General features: G+C 45.9%; 1 protein-coding gene across 1 annotated transcript in view; it reads left to right on the top strand.

The window, feature by feature from the left end:
- LOC310768718 (digestive cysteine proteinase 1-like) overlaps nt 1–12,961 on the top strand; it is a 36,752-nt gene extending 23,791 nt beyond the window's left edge. Inside the window, exons 6-11 of the mRNA XM_083627415.1 lie at nt 895–1,090; nt 3,061–3,254; nt 4,134–4,225; nt 7,474–7,635; nt 8,321–8,510; nt 11,567–12,961. Coding sequence (XP_083483541.1) covers nt 895–1,090; nt 3,061–3,254; nt 4,134–4,225; nt 7,474–7,635; nt 8,321–8,510; nt 11,567–11,754 — 1,022 coding nt within the window. The 3' untranslated portion in view covers nt 11,755–12,961. The remainder of the gene's footprint in view (nt 1–894; nt 1,091–3,060; nt 3,255–4,133; nt 4,226–7,473; nt 7,636–8,320; nt 8,511–11,566) is intronic.
- The last annotated feature ends 9,567 nt before the right edge of the window (nt 12,962–22,528 follow it).

Here is a 22,528-nt window from a genome sequence, read left to right as displayed (position 1 = left end):
TCTCCAGGATTTCATTCTTTCCCAGTCCTACCTGCAGGTGTTGAGGGTTGAACCTGGAACCTTCTGCGTGCAAAGCAGATGCTGTACCACTGAGCTCTGCCCCTTCCCTAAGGTCTCTCTCTTCATCTTCATTTGCTTCACATTGAGAGGATATCATACCTAGTTGTGGCTGGTGCCCATCGGAGACTGGTAGGGAAGAAGACAGAGAGCCCAACAGTAGGTGGCCGAATGGCAGGCAGAGGCAACTGTATAGTGAAGAAGTCAGACACAGCTCTGTGGGGAGAGAATTCCACAATTTAGGGACCACCAGAGAATACCCTCTTCTGGGCCATACACACTGAACTTTTGAGAGAGGAGGTACTCCCAGAGCATTCTCTGCTGATCTTAACAACCAGGAAGGTCTGTATGGAAGGAGACAGTGTTTCAGATATTACATGCGTAGTAATACTCTTACTATTCCTGGTGTACAGAGCTGCACTTTGATCTAGGGAATGGACAGTGTTACAGGTGCCACATAATACCTGTTCCCCATTTATAAGAAAATCTTTTAGCCTGGCAATCACCTGCACTAAAATCCTTTAGCTTGGCAATCACCTGCACGCCTATCTATTGACATCAGGCAGGCGTCTTCACTGTACTCTTTTCAGCACCAGCTTAAAAACATTTTTGTTTGGGCACGCTTACCCAAACTTGTAGAATGATACGTTTTTAGTTTATTGCTTGTTTTATTTTTTTGAATGTTCTAAATAGTTGTTTTTAAACTCTTTATAATTTTATTATTGTATTCTCTTTGTGTATTCTGCTTTGAGGATTTTCTTTATTTATTTACAATCAAGCAGTGTATACTAATTAGGAAATAAATAAATAAATCTGCCGGGTGCGTTTTCTCCCTAGAAACAAAACTATGCGATGAACTGCCCGGCGACTCCTCAGAGCACCACATCATGGCAAACCCCATGGCAGATTTTGTGGGGGGAGAAGAGGACCGAGCCCATCAAGTGTTCCACCAATACAGAAAACGGTTTGGAAAGACCTACAACGATGAACGGGAGATGGAACACAGGAAGCACACCTTCACCCACAACATGAGGTCATTGGTTGTATTTGAATTTTTTTTCCCATCCTGTCCTTCAGCCAAAAAAAAGGGCTCTGGGAGCCACAAGAAGATAGTCCCTGACCTCAGGTTTACAATCTAAAAGGCACAGCACAAAAGGGAAAAGGGACTGGGAGGGGAGAGGGGGGAAGCAATCTTAGGAGGTAGTTGCATTATTTTGATAATGACTACCTAGGATAGAGGGACGGGGGTGGCGCTGTGGGTTAAACCACAGAGCCTAGGGCTTGCCAATCAGAAGGTCGGCAGTTCAATCCCTGCGACGGACTAGCAGTTCGAAAGCACGTCAAAGTGCAAGTAGATAAATAGGTACCGCTCATGAGGGAAGGTAAATGGCGTTTCCTTGCGCTGCTCTGGTTCGCCAGAAGCGGCTTAGTCATGCTGGCCACATGACCCGGAAGCTGTATGCTGGCTCCCTCGGCCAGTAAAGCGAGATGAGCGCCACAACCCCAGAGTCGGCCACGACTGGACCTAATGGTAAGGGGTCCCTTTACCTTACCTAGGACTGAAATATTTGAAAAGGAGGAGCTAGATATTGGTGGCTTTTCAAGCAGAGCTAATGGAGAAGCGCTGTCATCCCATCTCACCTTTACTGATGGAGTATATTATAAAAAGGAGTAATTATGAAACAGGTAGTGGCTGTGCTGTCAGAGTCAAAGCATGGGATCTGAAATCTTGCGCCAATATATTTAGATCTGGCTCTGGTTCCTGGAGGTGAGGGGAAGGAACATAGGGAGATGCTCTATACCAAGTCACACCAGTGCTCACACCATTGTTGTCAACACTGACTGGCAGCAGTGGTTGCTGACTTGCCAGTTGAAGACCAGTGGGTTAGAGAGCCAATAGGAACACGGGAAACTTCCTTGAGCTGAGTCAGACCATTGGTCCATCTAGCTGAGTATTGTCAGCACTGACTGGCAGCAGCTCTCTGGGGTTTCAGGCGGAGAACATTTTCACCCTTACCTGAAGACACTGGCAATTGGACCTGGGACCTTCTGCACACAAAGCAGATTTTCTACCAATGAGCGACAACCGTTCCTCAAGGGGAAGTGTGTACTCTTGCATATGCATGGAGGCACACTTGGCTTTTTGATGATAATATTGAGGTGACTGTAGCTACGCTTGTCTGAGGCTACCTTGTTGTTTTTAAATCTGTTCAATATAATAAAATTCATTTTAAATCCCAGTATCCCAGCCTGTGCTGAGCCCTGCCACTTAACACATGTTTTGGGGCTTAAGCTTTGCTGAAATCAAGACCCAGATCATTTGGGGCTCTTCCTCGAGGCTGGGGCCCCTCTGCTCAGTTGCTTCCCTGCATTTTGACCTAGGCTTTGGCACTGTGCTCTGAAGCAGCTTTTGTTTAATACATTTATTTACTTCCCTTTGGTGCCAGCTTATCAGGACGATTTACAACCAGGGACAAAGCACATCATTGTAACAGAAACATACTGAAACTGTGTTGATGAAAACAGCAGAATAAAAAGCAGCCTAAACCAAGTATCAAAACACCACACTAAAAACTTCTCATCTGCTGTCAAAAGCCTGGAACATTGTAAAAGACTTGATATGTGTCCTGGACGTTGAAAACAGTGCTATGCCACTTTAAAGAGTCATGAGCTTCCCCCCAAAGAATCCTTGGAAGGGTGATATGTTGCTGAGATTTGTTAGGAGACCCCTGTTCCCCTCGTGGGGCTGCAATTCCCAGAATTCCCTGGGAAGAGGGACTGACTGTTAAACCACTCTGAGAACTATAGCTCTGTGAGGCAAATTTGGCCATACCAAATTTCTACTTTGGCTTTGTCCCTGTACTTCCAAGAACCGTGTGTTAGTGTTCAAGGAACCTTTAACCCCAAGAGGGTTAGGGGAGGACGACAATAAGCCTGAGCCGCCCCCAGCCCAGCCCAGCCCTTTCTCCTCCAGCTTTCCCATTCTTTCTGCCCCCCCCCCAGGTTTGTCCATTCCAAGAACCGGGCCAACCTCTCCTACAAGCTGGCGCTGAACCACTTGGCGGACCTCACCCAGGACGAGATAGCTGTGATGAGAGGCAAGCTCAAGACCACGGCGCCAAACAATGGGCTGCCTTTCCCTGAGGAGATGTACGTGGGCCTAATCCTGCCAGAGAGCTTGGACTGGCGGCTTTACGGTGAGTGGTGTTGGAAGGCAATCCTGTGTAGACAAGGAACAAATAAGAAGGGGATTATACTGAGTCGTGCCATTGGTCTATCAAGTTCAATACTGTCTACACTGACTGGCAGCAGCTTTTTAGAATTTCAGGCTGGCCTCTCTCCCAGCCCTACCTGGAGATGCTGGAGACTGAACCTGGGACCGTCTGCATGCAAGGCGGATTCTATATCTCTGAGCTATAGGTGCCAATCGTTATAAGCAATTGTGGTCCTAAGCCTTGGGGAAAGCAGAGGATAGCAATAGAATTTTTATTTTTGCCCGAAAAGCAGCTGTGGAGACTCTGCAACTTGACTGGAGCAGTGGTAGTTGGAGAAGAGGGCATTAGTCCCCTCCCAGCCAAATGCAGATATTCCAATATACATACAGGTATTCCTCTGTTTGCCCTAAGGGCTCATCCACACTTTTTGCTTTCTCCCAGGAAAACCTGCTCCGTAATGCTGAATTGGAGCAAACCTCAATAGGGTTTTCTTTGGATTGATGTTTGCTCCGATTTAGCATTAAAGAGTGGGTTTTCCTGGGAGACAGCGCAAAGGCAGAACCATTCCAACTCATGCCTAGAATGAATGGACAAGTGGGAAACCTCTTTGATCTGTACTTTCTAGGCATGGGGCAAGCAGAAGTTTCCCCAACACTGCTGCTCCACTCAAATGTGGCCCCTCCCTGTCCCCCAGTTTGTTTTAATTAAAAATGAAAACAGAATTAACTCTCGAATGGCACGTCCTTGAAGTTACACACCTCTGCTGCTGCACATCCAAAAGGAGTGATGTTGCAGTAGCTTGATGGCGACGGAAATGGTTGTGCAGGTGGGTCTCAACTCTTTTCTGCTTGTCCCTTCCAGGTGCAGTGACTCCAGTTAAGGACCAGGCTGTGTGTGGCTCCTGCTGGAGTTTCTCCAGCACTGGAGCCCTCGAAGGGGCTCTCTTCCTCAAGGTAAGAGCTCACTTATCTCTTACCAGGGAATTTCCTTTCAACTAATTTGGAAGGTGTTGGGGAACTCAGTGAATGGATGCTACACAAATCCAAGCTGTTCACATTCCTGAGAAAAGTATTTATTCTATTATTTTCCCCAGACACCCTGGGTGGCTAAAAACTTCCCGATACAGAGCTGCCTTCAGATGTCTCCTAAATGTTGTGTAGTTCTTCATCTCCTTGACATTCAGAAACCCTGGATGAATAGAGAGGTCCAGGGCCTGTTGCGGGAAAGGAACAGGGCTTTCAGGTCAGGCGAGGTGCAGCTTTACAGTGTGGCAAGAGCAAACTTGAAGAGGGGTATTCGACAGGCAAAACGGGATTATAGGCTGAGGATTGAGGATAATTTAAGGAGCAACAACACAAGACAGATGTGGCAGGGGATTCAGCACATTACCAACTACAAACCTAACCTTGGTGCTGTCGACGGTGACCCTTTGCTGGCGGAGGAGCTTAACCTCTTCTTTGCTCGCTTCGAGAAGGAGCCACCTGAGACGCCGGTATTACAGCCACCAGCCCTTAGGGGCCCCTCATTCACGGTAGAGGAGCATGAGGTGAGAAAGGTATTGAGGATGGTGAATCCGAGGAAGGCGGCTGGACCTGATGGCATCACTGGAAAGGTGTTGAAGGGCTGTGCGGATCAGCTGGCGAGGGTCTTTACTAAGATCTTCAACAAGTCCTTACACCAGTCTATTGTCCCACCCTGCCTGAAGTCGTCAACTATTGTCCCTCTGCCCAAAAAATCCACAATCAGTAGTTTGAACGACTACAGACCAGTTGCACTGACTCCAATCATCATGAAGTGTTTTGAGAAACTGGTGCGCCGTCATATTATTTCCTGTCTTCCATCAACTTTTGACAACTACCAGTTTGCATACAGGGCAAATAGATCCACAGAGGACGCTATCACCACCACTCTCCATGCTGCTCTGTCCCATCTGGAGCAGCCGGGGAGTTATGTGAGGCTGCTGTTTGTGGATTTTAGCTCAGCTTTTAACACTATTCTCCCCCATAGACTGGTGTCCAAGCTAGAGGCGATTGGACTCTCCAACTCCACCTGTCTCTGGGTTTTGGATTTTTTGTCAGAACGTTCTCAGAGGGTTAGAGTAGGGTCACATATGTCCACAGCCCTTAGCCTTAACACCGGCTCACCACAGGGTTGTGTGTTGAGTCCCCTGCTCTATGCTCTCTATACGTATGACTGTACAGCCATCTATTCCAGCAACAAAATCATCAAGTTTGCTGATGACACTACGGTGGTAGGGCTCATTTCAGGAGGGGATGAGTCCGCCTATCGGGACGAGGTGGAGCGGCTCTGTGTTTGGTGTGGAGAGAACAATCTGGCTCTTAATACGGCTAAGACCAAGGAATTAGTGGTGGATTACAGGAAAAAAAAGGCGGACATTCAGCCCTTGCATATCAATGGGGAACGGGTGGAGAGGGTGGCGGAATTCAGGTTTTTGGGAGTAACTATCGATCAGGGCATGACTTGGAGCGCAAATACCACTGCTCTGGTGAAGAAGGCCCAGCAGAGAATTTATTTCCTCAGACTTTTAAAGAAGAACAATCTGAGTGAGAGACTGCTGGTGTCCTTCTACCGAGGCTCCATAGAGAGCATTCTTACATACTGTATTTGTGCTTGGTTCTCCAGTTGTACAGCTAGGGAGAGGAAGGTGCTCCAGAAGGTCATAACCACAGCACAAAGGATTATTGGTCAACCTCTCCCATCCTTGGAAGAATTGTACGGTTCCCGTTGTCTTAGGAAAGCAAACAACATCCTGCAGGATTCATCTCACCCGGGATACAGTCTGTTTGCACTACTGCCGTCTGGCAGGAGATATAGAAACATCAAGTCAAGGACAAATAGACTGAAAAACAGTTTCTACCCGAGAGCTGTGGCCCTTTTGAATGCTGTAACTCGATAGTGTGACTTGGGAGATTGATGGGTGTGGGTGTGGGTGTGGCTGGAATGTGGTTTGTGGGTTGTTGTTGTTGTTTTGCTTTTGTTGTTTTTAAGGGATGGCATCCAATTTCGTTGCACTTGTGCAATGTTGCACGTGTGTAATGACAATAAAGAATCTATCTATCTATCTATCTATCTATCTGAAGGGAGGGCACTCCACAGGGAGAGCTACCCAGCAGGTGTGTCATTTCTGCTTACCAGGAGACATGATGGGGAGGTTGGCACAGGCATGCTGATGGAAATAATGCAGTGATTCTGCTGGTGCACTTACACTGCGCTGAGCTCCCCACCACCTCTCTCTTCTCCCTCCTGGTAAGCAGTGGCAACGTCTATTTTAATATTTCATTTAGTACATTTAATTTCCCACTTCTATTCAGTAGGGGGAGCACAGAGAAGGGATACAAAAAGGCATCATTTTCCATTCCACACTGTAGTTACTGCATGCAGCTCTGCTTCCATTCCACCACAGTTCATCTTTCACCACAACTTCACCTCACTGTCCACTGTGGCAAAATTGCAAAGTTGACTATATAAATTACACTGTCATTTCATTCTTCCACTCTGTTTTTTTAATGCTAAGGAAACACAATGCAAGGGGTTTTTTTGGCGGTGGGGAGCGGGGGGGGAGGAAGCTTAATTGATGCATAATCATTTGTGGACTGAAAGCACCAACAGTGAATGCCAATAATTTTTTCTGGATTGATTTTCATTCTGAACATGGGTCAAATTCCTTTGGAATTTTCCAACACCCCAGGTTAGTGGTCTCCAATCCAGATGCAGGCCAGTGACAAAGCTGCTCAGCTTCAGCAAAGAAACGGCCCTATTTTCCACATTATGAATGTAACTTTGCTTCAGCAGTAAAATATGCTATTAATGCTTCTTTTCTAAAGGGAATGTTCCATGTGTGCTATCCTGACATTTACGGTTTAGCACTGCGTGGCTAAGCAGGTACAGTGGTACCTGTTTTTGAACGTCTCTATTGATGAACATTTCAGAACTCGAACGCCATAAACCCAGAAATAAACGCTTCTGTTTTTTAACGTGCCTCGGAAGTCGAGTGGCTTCCACTGAGTGTATTCTCAATTTTCTCTGTTAAATTTGCAGACTGCCCTTTGTGCCTCAGTTTTCAGACGTTTTGGAACTTGAACGGTCTTCCAGAATAGATTACGTCCGAAAACCCAAGGTACCACTGTAACAGTTTCCAATCAGGCAAGGCTGACGTTTTGCTTCTCTCCTGTTTCCCCAGACTGGGCAGCTCATCCCTCTGTCTCAGCAAATCCTCATTGACTGCTCCTGGGGCTTTGGGAACTATGCCTGTGACGGTGGCGAGGAGTTTCAGGCGTTCGAGTGGGTCCTGAAGCACGGCGGCATTGCCAGCACAGAGTCCTACGGCCCATACAAAGGCCAGGTGAGAGAAGTCAAACCAGAATTAGTTTACTAATAAGCCATTTATTACACAACAGCTCCCAGGATTCTTTGGTGGAAGCTGTGACTGTTTCAAGTGGCGTTATAGTGCTTTGAATGTAAATATCCAAGAATCTTGAGAAGGAAAGTCTGTCCAATATCACAGGGTGAGATTATGGCCACTGACTCCATCTTTGGCTACACGTTCATGTGAAAGAGGGGTGGGCTGTGCATTGGAGAGCATGTGTCCGGCAGGCACACTGGCGTCTGAAGACTTTGCCAGGAGGTGGAAACTCCAGCACTCCACACAAATGTGTTTCTTGAGCACGATAGCATTTGTATGTGCAGCATCACTATGTACATCATATGTATGTCAGTCTTGACTGCATAGGGTGGCAGACAATGAGGTAAGGTGGAGATATGCATGGGCATAGAAGGCTGTGGTTTGCACAGTGTGCTGTGACCTGTTTGCCCAGCAGCAGTGTCCCCAGCCCTCCAGCTAAACTGATCTAGCCCAGACTAGAGGGGCAGATCAGTGAAGACTCCAGACTGCACATGGAGAAAGAAATGTCTTCAGAAAGCTTTTAGAAACTCCTGGACAACAATGGCGGTTAATGAAACGATGAGTGAAATCTTGGGGTTTTCTTTTTGGGTTTCATCCCCACCTGGGTGATTCTTCTCTCTTTCAGAATGGCTACTGCCATAGCAACGACACTCAGCTTGTGGGCAAACTCAAAGGCTACGTCAATGTCACCTCCGGGAACCATACTGCTCTGAAAGCTGCCATCTACAAGCATGGCCCCGTGTCTGTCAGCATCGACGCCTCCCACCGAAGCTTTTCCTTCTATTCCAACGGTGTCTACTACGAGCCCAAGTGTGGTGAGTCCCAGCCTATGAGATTGTGGCAGAAAACTGTAAATTAGGGCGGGGAATCTCTTCTAGCCTGCGGGCCACATTTTCTCTTGCTTGTGGGTAATCTTCCAGGGGCCGTAGGCTAGGGGTGAACAAAGCCAGAGGCAAAACAGAGTAGAGCAGCGGGTTTGAATCCTACCTTTATGCAGTAGGCTATGTTCCCCCTGAACTACACCTCTCCATCCTGGCAAACGAGTCCTTGTCAAAGTTACACCCTCAAGGAGGAGTGGAGCAGAGCTGGTGAGGAGTGTGGCTTGGTGTGGGGTAGGCTGTGGCCTAGGGGGAGACCCCCGAGCCAAATAGAGATGCCCAGAGGACTGCATTTGTCCCCTGGGCTCAAGGATCCCCACTACCTGCTGTAAATAAAGTTGCACTTCCTGCAATGCATCACAAGAGCACTTGGTATAACCTGCACATCATCCCACGTGGCTACTTGCATTATGGTAAACTCTTATGGCTGACTGACCGAACCCAAAGGGTGCTCATCAATGGTTCCTCTTCATCCTGGAGAAGAGTGACTAGTGGGGTGCCACAGGGTTCTGTCTTGGGCCCGGTCTTATTCAACATCTTTATCAACAACTTGGATGATGGACTCAAGGGCATCCTGATCAAATTTGCAGATGACACCAAACTGGGAGGGGTGGCTAACACCCCAGAGGACAGGATCACACTTCAAAACGACCTTGACAGATTAGAGAACTGGGCCAAAACAAACAAGATGAATTTTAACAGGGAGAAATGTGAAGTATTGCACTTGGGCAAAAAAAATGAGAGGCACAAATACAAGATGGGTGACACCTGGCTTGAGAGCAGTACATGTGAAAAGGATCTAGGAGTCTTGGTTGACCACAAACTTGACATGAGCCAACAGTGTGACGCGGCAGCTAAAAAAGCCAATGCAATTCTGGGCTGCATCAATAGGAGTATAGCATCTAGATCAAGGGAAGTAATAGTGCCACTGTATTCTGCTCTGGTCAGACCTCACCTGGAGTACTGTGTCCAGTTCTGGGCACCACAGTTCAAGAAGGACACTGACAAACTGGAACGTGTCCAGAGGAGGGCAACCAAAATGGCCTGGAAACGATGCCTTATGAGGAACGGCTAAGGGAGCTGGGCATGTTTAGCCTGGAGAAGAGGAGGTTAAGGGGTGATATGATAGCCATGTTCAAATATATAAAAGGATGTCACATAGAGGAGGGAGAAAGGTTGTTTTCTGCTGCTCCAGAGAAGCGGACACGGAGCAATGGATCCAAACTACAAGAAAGAAGATTCCACCTAAACATTAGGAAGAACTTCCTGACAGTAAGAGCTGTTCGACAGTGGAATTTGCTGCCCAAGGAGTGTGGTGGAGTCTCCTTCTTTGGAGGTCTTTAAGCAGAGGCTTGACAACCATATGTCAGGAGTGCTCTGATGGTGTTTCCTGCTTGGCAGGGGGTTGGTCTCGATGGCCCTTGTGGTCTCTTCCAACTCTATGATTCTATGATTCTATGATTCTTCCAGGCTTTGTTGTGGTGAAATTGGAAGCTAATGCCTCCCCAGGTTATGGTCTGAAGGCATGTGAGGCTACTGAAACAAATGTCCCAGGTCTAGGTCTGGTCAGTGCTTGGATATGGGTGATCACCTGGGTACCAAACGTAAGACATCTTGGGTTCTATAATAGAAGAAATGCAAGGCAGTAAATAAATACATAGATGCTGATTTCCACTGCAACATCCTCTGTGCTATCTGCACAGACATCAGCCCTATGCAAATCGGAGCGAGGCCGTGGATATCTGGATGGTCACTTTGAAAACAGGATGCTAAACTAGATAGGCCTTGGCAGGGATCTCCTGTCCTCTTGATTGCTGTGGCAAGCTGGAGCACCACCCACATAGATCTAAAAGTTTCGGGTGCCTACCCACTCACTAAGAGATCTACTTGTGGGAAAGTTCTGCACCCTGCTGCTTTCAAAGGGGGGTTGAGGTCCAGCAATGCACATCAGCTGCAGCCAACAGGGCCAGTGGTTGAGGGTGACTGACGTTGTAGTCTAGCAGTGTTGGCAAGTCAATAGCCTCTTTACCTCTGAGGTAGAGGATGGTGTCACATGGCAGCCTGGCTGATGATAATCATCGCTTACAGAAAGTGTGTGCAATGGTTGTTACTGCAAATCATCAGCTGGTTATAATTACGCCTTTTGGCAAGCACTGCCAAGACCTTTGCATATCTCATTCATCGTCCCGACCCAACCTAGGAGGCAGGTCATTATCACAATCCCATTTTGCATATGGTATTTGGGATGAGGAAGAATGCAAATGGGTCACTCAAGGTAACCCATTAAGTAGCTTTCTCTCTTCCTGGTCCCACTCTTAGGGTCTGGATCCTTGTGGGTAATCCTGAGTTCTAATATGGTGAGAGGAAAATGATCTCCCTTTTCTGCAGGAGGCCATTGCACATGAGGAACTGAACTCTCAATCTTCAGCAGTACATTTGGGTGGCTGCCATGCTCCTGTGCTCTTTTCCATTATCCCACTTGTTACAAAGCTTGATTCTTTTATTTTATTTTTATTTTTATTTTTATTTTTATTTTTTATTTTAATTCATTTTGCTACATCCAACATTAAAACAGGTGAAAAAATAAACATACATAACACATACATACAAAAAAGGAGTACATAAATAAAAGAAATAATAATAAAAAAACAAAAGAAAAAACATCTCCTAACATAAAACACCAACTAATTAACTTACATTAACTAAATAACTAAATAACACACAACATTAATTGACTTCCCTTCATCTCGGTTTCAGAATATATTATATGATTTTTTATCTGCAGTTTCTTTTCCTCAAAAGACTCTTTACGTCACAAGTGTTACGTCATACCTACTGTGATTTTTAGATTTTTTACCTCTGTTTCCATATATGTCATAAATTTATTCCATTCTTTATTAAACTTTATGTCTTTTTGATTTCTTATTTTCTGTGTCATTTTTGCCAGTTCTAAATAATCAAATTCTTTTATTTTATTTTTAATCCATTTTTAGGAAACAAACGAGGCCAGCTGGATCATGCGGTCCTAGCTGTAGGTTACGGTGTCCTCCAAGGCGAACTCTACTGGCTTGTGAAGAACTCCTGGTCCACCTACTGGGGAAATGATGGCTACATCCTCATGTCTATGAAAGACAACAACTGTGGAGTTGCCACTGATGCCACGTTCCCGATCATGGCATAACCCAACCTTGCCTTGGGAAGCTCCTTCAGGGAATCTCAGAGCTGATACTGTCCAAATATATATTTTGCTCTCAATCAGGACCACCACCCCACACACGCCCAAAACTCCTAAACATCCCTAACATATTTGTTTTTGTGTGCTGAAATCTTTAGCCACAGGGCTGGAAGAGTTTTGGGGTTGTTGTTGTTGTATTTTTGTTGTTTAAAAAAAAGCCTAATCTCAACTATATTGGAAGCTATTTCATGAAGGCTTTTCCCCACCCTGAGAAGCAGGGTCTAAATACTACCCTGGATAAATAAAACCACAAAGTCCAGTCGTCTTATAGGGATCGCCCTGTTGGAACAAAAATAACTTCTGCACCTTCTTCCAATATTTTTGAGAGTCCTAATCCTCCTTGTGCTTGCTTCTTGAACAGGCCCTTCATCACCCAGTCTCCTCTTATCCTTCATGCCTCCAATTCCTTAAACCCACTACAGTCATACCTTGGAAGTCGAATGGAATCCATTCCGGAAGTCTGTTCAACTTCCAAAACATTCGGAAACCAAAGCGCAGCTTCTGATTGGCTGCAGAAAGCTCCTGCAGCCAATCGGAAGCCCCGTTGGACATTTGGGTTCCGAAAATAGTCACTTCTGTGTTTGTGGTGTTTGGGAGCCAAAACGTTTGACTTGCAAGGCGTTCGGGATTCAAGGTACAACTGTAATAAGAATTATAGAAGCCGTTTTCTTAGGTGTTTGCTGTCCCCTCACCATGAACCCCTGTTTCCAAAGCTTTTACAAAAACCACTGTACAAACCGCAGCACAATGTATTACGGTGCCAGGCCTGGAAATTTGCAAGTGGGTGGGGAATTCCTTAAGGCCATGCACAAGCCAAGGAGCTATGTCCTTGTGGGCCTTAGGTCAGGGAGGTGGAACGTGTGCCCTTCCAGATGTTGCTAGACTACAACTCCCATCATCCCTGAGCAGCCACCATGCTTGCTGGAGCTGATGGGAGTTGTAGTCCCAATACCACCTGGAGCTCAGCAGCTCCTCATCCCCACTTCCTGGAGTGCAGGATTCTTTTTACATGAAAGGTGATATACAGCAGTTGTAGAAGGATGGATGATCAACTATGGCTTTGTCAAAGCTCTATTCTCAGGTGTTCCCTCCTCTTCTGCATCAGTTGCTATGGCTCTTCCCAAGTGAGCCAATTAAAAATATGTACATACCATGTGTCCTTGTCTGTCTTATTACTTCTCACAATGCACTTGGCACAGCGCTGAAGCAACATCAGGAAGACCAAGCCAGTGAATAAAGGGGGGGAGGTTGGAGTTTCGCTTCCTGAAACTGGAGCTTACATCTCCTCTAGCTTGAGGAGTTGTGGGAGATCCTTATTCCCTCAGGTTTATAGTCTGAAATACGTGACACCCAAAGAAAAAGGGATAGGGAGGGAGCGAGAAAAACAGCAAGTGCAGGTGCCAGCTCTTAAGGTTACAGTTCTTCTAATGGCAGCTGATCTCTCAGGAGAAACAATGGAAAAACTCCTGCTCTGCTCTGCTCTGCAGCCTGACAGCATGAAAAGCCAGGGACCAAAACACACAAGACCCTGTGCGCTGTACAATCAAAGCAGTTTCATACCAATTTAAACAGTGGTTTAACAGTTCCTCTTCCTAGGGAATTCTGGGAATTGTAGCTCTGTGAGGGGAATAGGGGCCTCCTAATAGCACCCTTAAGGAGCTACAGTTCCCAGGATGCTTTGAGGAAAAGTTATGAAGGATAGTGCTTTAAACATGAGGAAAAGGGAACTCAGGTGTATGTATATACTTGCCTGCTCAGACAAAAAAAATGCCATGATGGCACATTGCCCCTAGGCCTCATGCACACAATTATGTCATAGAGCATGGTTATTAAAAGGGATTCTGTGCTGGTGGAGTTTATTAAGCGTTAAGCTGGCCACTCGACACACCAGTTATTACTGCTGGGAATAACTGCGTGGAAAGTGTTGCCATGATCAAAGGCGCGCATAATTTTGGTTGCAAATGCTTACTCCAGCCACAGGCCTTCATTAGCCGTCCCTGCCTGGAGCCATTTCAGTGGTTTCGGCAGGGCAGCAAAGGCCTAATCTGGCTTTAAGAGCTACTCTCGCCCTATAGCTAGCCCTGAGAAAGATTAGTTCTGTGAGGGTGTCAGGTTTTAGGGATCTCTCAACACCCTCAGAGGACTGTAATTCATGAGGTGGGGGCTATGAAATCCTATGTAACACTTTTCATAGACCACTTTTCCTCAAAGGAGTTCAAGGTGGCATGTGTGGTTCTTCCCTGCTCTCCATTTTGATCCTCACAACAACCTTGTGAGGTAGGTTAGGTTGAGTGGCAGTGACTGGCCCAAGATCATATAGTGAGTTTTATGACTGAGTGGGGATTGAACCCCTTTATGGCAGTATTCCGACCCCTCCCCCCAACCACAAACCCATTGTAAAGGAAAGGCCCTGTATTCAACACCGTTTTAAAGATAAAGGACCATTAAGAAGGGAGAACAAGAGCATTTTTTGGAAATTCCCCATCAGCTGTTTTTATTTATTTGGTTGATTGCACTTTACGCAAAATACCTCAAAGCGATTTCACAGATCAAACAAACAATTAAAAGCAATCTCATATATAAAAACAACTTCAAATGCAGTGCAGATATCTGCTGACAGCAAACAGTGTTAGAAACTCAGATATATAAGCTAGGTGCCAAATGGCTCCTTAAACCAGGGTTACAGCTGCCAAAGTGGAATGGCTAGTTGCCATTTTGGGGCCAAATGTATTTTTCAATATAACTTCTTGGTTCCTGAAATTCATTCTGATTGTGAAGATAAAATATAATGGGGAGAATTCTACATGGTGCGTTGCTAGTGTTTCAAAACAGTCAAGATCCAGGGATCCCCAGGCATGCGCCTCCAGATGGTGGAGACATCAGGTGCCATCCTGGCAGCCGGGCATCTTCACTTGGTCACAAGTGGCTGATAGCCAGGTGCAAAATGCAAATTTCGAATGCTGCTGAGGAGGCACACAGGGCATCTGGTTACTGCGTTACTCTGATAAAATGTTATTTCTATTACAAATTTAATAAGATTTCATATAAATTTCATATAAACCAGCATTTGAAAAAAATTATGTAAGTCTGTGCCCCCTTTTTTGTCGTCTTTTTGATATGCACTTCTCTTTTCACCCTAACCAGGCAAACTGGTGAATTCTGGGCTCACCTAGTGTGGTGGTTGTGGGAACACAGCCAGCAGTTGCTAAGCAACTACAGTATAAGGAAAGCATCTGAAACACCCAACACTTCTCTGGGCAAAAATGAAAAGAGTGCTCCGGCATAGAGCTTTAAACTGTAGGGTGTGCCTGGAAAGCATGGAGGAAAGGTAGGTATAGCTAAACCCCGGATCTTTACTGCTGAATCAGAGCAAACGTCAGTAGGGGTTTTCCATACACCGACATTTGCTCTGATTCAGCCTTACTCCAGAACAACAAAAAATGGATTAGCTGCATTTTAAAGTGCTCCTTGAAAGCCCTACCCCTCTTCCCATGTGAATCGAGAGAGGAATAGGCCATGGATAGTCGTTGATGCTCTCTGGACATGTTCAGAGGCACTATCGTTATTACTTCACATGGGCTGGTTGATGCATTCCATTCCCTGGCATTCCTGGGACCTGGCAATGCTCCATGGCAGGGGTAAGCAACCTCCTCCTCCCCACCCCTGGAAGGGTTGCACTCCATCTGTAATAATCTTGCACATGCCACTCCACACACCCCTATTGCCCATTTCTGTCTCTCTGGAGAGAGGGGGGGGGCGTGTTATGGTGATGAGTGACCTTAACTTTTCCCCCCTCTCCCTGCCACCCACATGAAATTAGATCTAGGGCTCCTCAGAATCCTGGAGCACAGATTGCCCACCGGGTTCTATGCCACGGTGGGGCCAAAAGAGAGAGAGCTCAGCCAGAATCGATTCCCCATTTTGCCCTCTTGCGTGTTATGTAAGCAACAGAAATTCCCTGGGGCATCTCTGCCAGCCAGTACAGGCCTCATGTCATCCTTTAGCTACCTAATCCAATGCCAGGCACCTGGAAATACAGTACTCTCTCTGTCCCTGCATGGAAGGAACAATCTTGTCCTTCTGAGTCTTCATGGGAACTTGCCCCTGAGACAAGGGAGGAAGAGAGATTGCCTAAAGCCTTGGCAAAAGCTGGCCGCGACATCACTTCAGCGCTCAGGCCTTTTTTAATGTTGCCAGGCAGGCAGGAACCCAGAGACACAGAGCAAGGGGTGGACTGGGGCTCCTGGCACACAGCAGACAATGGCAAAGCTGTCCAACATGGAGACTGTGCAAGAGTACAGCCTTTCCTCATCCCAGAGGATCAGGGCAGGGGTGGGTCTGCTATGAAACTAATAAAGCTTAAGTTTCAGGGCCTCCAACCCTGGAGGGGCCTCAGAAGTTGACCTTAGTCCACATTGTTTAAAATTTTTGGGTCACAGGACTCAATTATAATTTTAAAAAATAACTGCAGCATTCCTAAAAGCGTATGGTCTGCCTTGCAGAATGAATCTCTGGCAACATGCCTTCCCATTGGCCACATTGGGCGGATCCCTGACCAAGAGCTCTTGAAGCTGTCCAGTTGTGTAGCTGAAGAAATAGCAGCCAAGAGAATGGTTATTCACAAAAGCTTAAAAAACAACTTTTTGGACATCAGGACAGGCTTCAGAGGCGCATATATTAAACAGTCTACATTTGTCAGGAAGGGTCAAGGAGCACTGGATTTCACTGAAATTCAGAGGCAAACCACACACCCTCTGGGTGGGAAAACAATTATTTTGAAGACTAGAATGGTATGCTGTTGCCACCTAGTGATCAAATCTGTGTATAGCGCCTCTGTAGCCCAGCAAAAGGAATGGAATGTGTGTGTAGTTTGTCGCATTGAACTTCTCCACTGGCAAAAGACATGTAGGACAGTGGGGGAATCGGTATTGCCAGATGCATTTGCTGTGCATGGGATTTGAACGAGAACTATACCAGCTCCAGAGTAGAAAGCTGGAATGTATAGCACAAAGTGAGGAAAGCACCATTTCCCCATCTGGATGACTAGGTCTCTGCCAGATCCATTCTGTTTTGTTTTCAAAGGAAGGCCTCATGCACACTTCTGCTTGTCCTGTGCCTTGAAAGCATCTGTCCAAATGGTTTTGCCTTTGCCCCACTACTTTCCCCAGGAAAACCTGCCCTTTAGAGCTAAATCAGAGCAAATGGCAATCCATGGAAAACCTGATTGCTGTTTGTTCCAATTCAGTGCTAAAGAATGGGAAGAAGTGGAGGGGGAAACAGAGGTGTGGCTAAGCCCTAAGTTTCTTCTCTTTTTGCAAAGCATATTTGTATGTCATTTTTTCAATCTTACATGCGTTTTTATGCACCCTTTACCCTAGCCTCTGCATTGGGCTGAAAACTGCATTGCATACTTTGGAGCAGTGTGAATTCCAAAGGGGCGGGTGGGTTTCGGCTCTTGTAGTCTTTCAAAAAAAGACTACAATTCACTATGCATGGCTTGAAATGCAAACTGAATTGAATTTCCCCCCCTTCTCCGACAGAACTCCAAATACCGAGTGGGCAGCCCACCTGTCAAATTTGGCCTGCAAAGCGTCGGGAAGACTGGCCCTATGAGTTTCCCCACCCCTGCACTACAGAACGGTCCCCCTATCGCTGTTCCTTTAAGGTCTGTGGTGTTTGTTAGTCCTTCAGCCACAAGACAAGGGCAGCCCAGTTTGAGTGCACCGTCCCTCGAGAGCTATGTTCATAATAGCTCCCCTTCCCTTGTAAGGCTGTAGAAAACCTACTCTCAGAAGAAAGCCCAAAGCAGAGTACAGCAGAGCAAGTGGCTTGATAGAATGAAGGATGACCTTAATCTCCATCTCCTTGGTGTCAGCCGGGGTCATTGCATAGCTCTGTTCCCTCACCAGCTGTGGTCAAATACAGAGGAAGGAGCATAGCCAGGCTTTCTTGCTTATGGGTACCAGCCAGAGGCCCACACTCCCTTGCATGTACCACCCAGCACATCCACACACACTTCCACTCACACACTTCTACAAAAACATACAGAAGAATCATGGGCAACAAGTGGAAACAGTTGGTAACCGCCTTCAATTTTAACCTGAAGATTGCCACTTGTCCAGTTTTAATTTTAATTTTAATTTGTTTGAATTAATTGTGGGACCTATCTTCATTTATTGATCACTTGTTTCTATGCATTGTCTTACTTGTATGATGTTAGCCGCTCTGAGCCCGGCTTTGGCCGGGGAGGGCAGGATATAAATAAATATTAATATTATTATTATTATTATTATTATTATTATTATTATTATTATTATTATAGCCAAGGGGGAGCAGGGGGGCAGCTTCTCCCCCACTCAAGTAAAACAATAGAAATACTTAACTAACTGACCAATCACGTCAGTTCTGCCCCCTAACCAAAGTCGTGCCCCTTCTTACAAAAATCCTGGCAACGCCCATTTTAAGAACATAAGAAGAGCCTGCTGGATCAGTCCCATGGCCTATCCACACCAGCATCCAGACCAGACCAAACACGCAAGCAGAATCGGAGCACAAGAGCACTCTCCCTTGCTGTGGTTCCCTGGAACTGGAACTGGAACTGGAATAGCCATCATGGCTGGTAGCCTCTGATAGCCCTCTCGTCCGGAATGCTGATTTCAAGGTCACTTCAGGTCCCTGAATGACCTCGCTCAGCAGTTTCAAATAAAAGTTTAAAAGCATGAGAGACAAGATTGAAACCTGTGGGATCCCGTAGGGGAGAGGGTTGGACATGGAATACAATTACAGTACAGTGGAACCTTGGTTTGTGAACTTAATCTGTTCTGGAAGTCCGTTCTTAAACCAAAGCGTTCTTAAACCAAGGCACGCTTTCCCATAGCAGCGAACTCAATTTACAAATGGAACACACTCAACAGGAAGTGAAACATGTTCTGCTTCCAAGGCAAAGTTCACAAACCAAAACACCTACTTCCAGGTTTGCAGCATTCTTTATCCAAGTTGTTCATAAACTAAGTTGTTCTTAAACCATGGTACCACTGTAAATACATGAAGCTTATTCACTGGGTAGCTCTAGGTGAGAGGAATAACTTAGTTTACAAGCACTGTTCAATCAAACCAGTGCTGTGCTGCTCTGCTTTTTACACTGTGTGGGGTTGTTTACGGATAGCAATTTCACCACCTTTTTCGAGCACCCATCCTACACCCAAGAGGCACACAGAGAGAGTTTTCCTGTTCAAAACCTGCTTTGTCTCCTCCCCAGGGCCAGCCTGACCAAGACATTTTGCCACTGGAGATGAACAGAAAATGGCACCCACAAGAATCATAGTTTATTAAGGGTGTGTGTGTGTGTGTGTGTGTGTGTGTGTGTGTGTGTGTGTAAAAAACAGGGAAAAGTCACGCCCCTCCTTTGCCTTCTGCCTCCTATGCAGCCCCACCAGCAACAAGCGGTGTCAGGAGCTGTGTTAGCAGCAGGCAAACCCATTGTCCAGCTCTGGGTAGAGACAATGCTAAGGGCTAGCACAGGCAAGCCAGTGGCTGAGGATGGCAGGAGGGGTGGCGGCTGGGGCCTGTGTAACCCATCTGTGCCTCCTCCACCCTGTGGTAGCCTCTGTGGCGAAGCCATGGCCGCAGCAACTGGGGGTGCTGTCAGACCTAAGGCCTGCCCATGCGGGTGGCAGCAAGATCCTTGCTGTGCTACCCCCGAAGTTCCTTCAGAAATGGGTGACAATGTGCTGCAAAGCAAATTCAGCAAGGGAAACCGGAATTCAAGAAAATATTTATCCCTCCACTCCATATGGGGCATATCTCAGAATGAGAGGAACTGAAAAATGTTTACATAGCTTGCAGATAATATCTGTTCTCCAGCCCACGTACAGCTCATCCCCCAGACAATGCAATGCTGGAATGATGTTATTATGGCTATGAGATAAGGCCTTGTCGGTGCCTACAGTTTTAGGGTGACGTAAGCTTCGCTTTTGGCCCAGTGTGACTTCATTCCATTATTTGACCTTCACGGACACTTCTGAACGTTCTCTTCTTTTCCGATGACAGCTGCGCTTGATGCATCTGAGCAAAATAAAGGTAAAATGCAAAGTTTGCAGCAGTATTTGTCCCTTCCAGAGACTGACTAACTATCACTTGTGGCATGGTGCCAGGAAAGAAAGCTTAGAGCTCTAGTAATTTATTTGTTCTAATTCACTATTACATTTGTAAGTTGCTCTACATACACAAAATGTGTCAAAACCATTTAACAAGATAAACAAGAGAACTTAAAGACCACCTTCATCTCTACACACCCTCTTGGATGTGGAGACCAGCAGAGGGGGCCCTCTTGGTAGTTCCTATGCCCTCAGAGGTTGTAGGGTTGGTGGCTTGGGAGAGGGTCTTTCTGGTAGAGGCCCCTAAGTTGTGGAACTTCCTCCCCACTGAGGCACATCAGGCTCCTTCATCATACAGCTGCTGGTGAATGCTGAAAATGCATCTCTTTACTCTGGCTTGAGACGCTTGAGGTGTTTATTCTTCCCAAACTTTTTGTCCCAAATCCACCATTGTGTTTTAATATGTTACGGTTTTAATTTTTTTGATTTTTTAATAATAAGGCTAATCATGATACAGGATTTGCTTATTTCATTTTTTTATATTTATGAGCTGGGTAAAATTTAATCTGTTTTAATTTTGAAATTATGATATATATTTTTTAAGTATTCAGAATGGCTTGTTTTTTTAAAAAAAGAAAACATCAAGTAACTCTTGACCAAACAAGGCAAACTGTCCTGAGTGCATAACAAAACATTACGCGCTAATACAGAATCTGGTTCAAAGGACTGGCTTTGCTGTTTGTGTTATGACTTCCAAAAGAACATGCCGACACAAGGAAGGAGGAGGACAGATTGCTTTCTGACCTTGGGTAAGAAACCAGCTGGATTTTGAGCAAGATGAATGAGACGCATCGACATAGGAATGAAAGCTCAATATATTATATTTTCTTGTGTTGCTACTTAAGAATGCAGAAGATCCCTGCTGGATCAGGTGAAGGTTCTATCTGGGGCTGGGAAGCTATGGCCCTCCAGATACTGTTGGACCCCAACTCCCATCAGCCTCCGCTAGCATGGCCAAGGGCTGGGCCTGATAGGAACTAGAGTCCAACAATATCTAGAGAGTCACATAGTTCCCCCAACCCTGACATTATGATAGTGGGGGTGTAAGATAAGCCATTTTTGGCTTACAACAGGGAGACAGAGGCTCCTGGTAAGCCCATGAGCAGGTATTCATTTGTCCAATTCCTGTTTAAGGCCATCTAAGAAAAAGGCCATCACTACATCTTGTGGCAACGAGTACCACAAGTTAGCAATGTGCTGTGTGAAGTTCTTACTTCTCTCTGCCCTGAATCTACTGCCCATTGGCTGTTATGTTCTGCTATGTTCTGTTCTGCTATGGGAGCAGAATAATTTCTCCCTCCCCATATCATTTTAGAAACCTCTATTTTAGATTGCCATATTTCAAAAAGTGAAAATCTGGACACAACCCTAATATACACACACAGGTCATCTTCTTCTTTTTTCTAGGTTAAAAAGCCCTCAACTCTTGAGCATTCCAGTTGCTTTTCTTCCCAGCACTTTCCTAACTGTCTATGTCCTTTTTGAGATAGGGTGACCAGATCTTCACATTGCATCCCAAATGTGGCCCAACCAATGACTGGATGACTTACAGTCATCAGGAATCATGGACTCACCTTTTTAATTTCTGTCCATTTCCTGATGACCCCTAGGATAGAAGTTGGCGTTTTCATGCAGCTGCACACTAGATTTTTTATAATGAACATAGTCCACCATGTTCTGCAGCTATCAAATGTTGAGCATCAGTTGAGAAGAGTGGAAGGTGAGAATGGAACACCCTGATTCAGCCTCTTATGGTCTATGCCACAGGCCAGGGGTGAGGAACCTCAAGCCTGGGAGCCAAATGCAGCCTTCCAGTTCTCTCTATCTGGTCCTTGAGACTCTGCCTAGGCCACACCCCCTTTCTCTAGGCCACACCCATCACCAGCCCTACTTCACACCCTTCATGAATGATTTTGCCTGGCTGAAATTGATTGATTGCATTTATATCCCACCTTTTCTCCAATGAGTTCAAGGCAGTGTCCATACTTGCCCTCCTCATTTATTCCCCAAAACCACCCCGTGATGTGGGCTAGGCTGAGAGACAGTGACTGGCCCAAGGTCATCCAGGGAGCTTCATGGCTGAGTGGGGAGCTGAATCCTGGTCTCCCAGGTCCTAGTCCAACACTCTAACCATGATGTATCCATGGTGTATCATGCCTCTCAGTTGCCCGGATGGAGGACAGAGGTGGAGTCTACACACATATAAAAACATGAAAATGCTTTTTTAAAAAAATGTTCTGAAAAGTATATTGAATCTCCCATAGCTCACCATCGCCATCTAGTGTCACATTTGTATAATGCACTTTACACCGCACTTAAAGCATTTTATTTGCAGCTGTGTAGCTGAGTCCAGACAGAAGCATGTGGGTGTAGAAATTAGCCTATTGTACAAAGCTTAGATATACGGCTGTTCCTTTATCTCCTTTTCCTTCTGGCCCTGCCAACCAGATATGCAGCCCTCAGAACCCAGACAGGAGTGCAGACCTTGGTCTGAAAAAGCGCCCCCCCCTCCAGTCCCCTATGATAGGGGGTCACAATCCACCATTGAAATGAATGGGGCTTCT

The sequence above is a fragment of the Podarcis filfolensis genome (assembly GCF_964270895.1).
Source record: "Podarcis filfolensis genome assembly, chromosome: 8".
Lineage (NCBI taxonomy): Eukaryota > Metazoa > Chordata > Lepidosauria > Squamata > Lacertidae > Podarcis > Podarcis filfolensis.
Note: the sequence above shows the minus strand (reverse complement) of the source record. Positions and strands in the feature narration are given on the sequence as shown.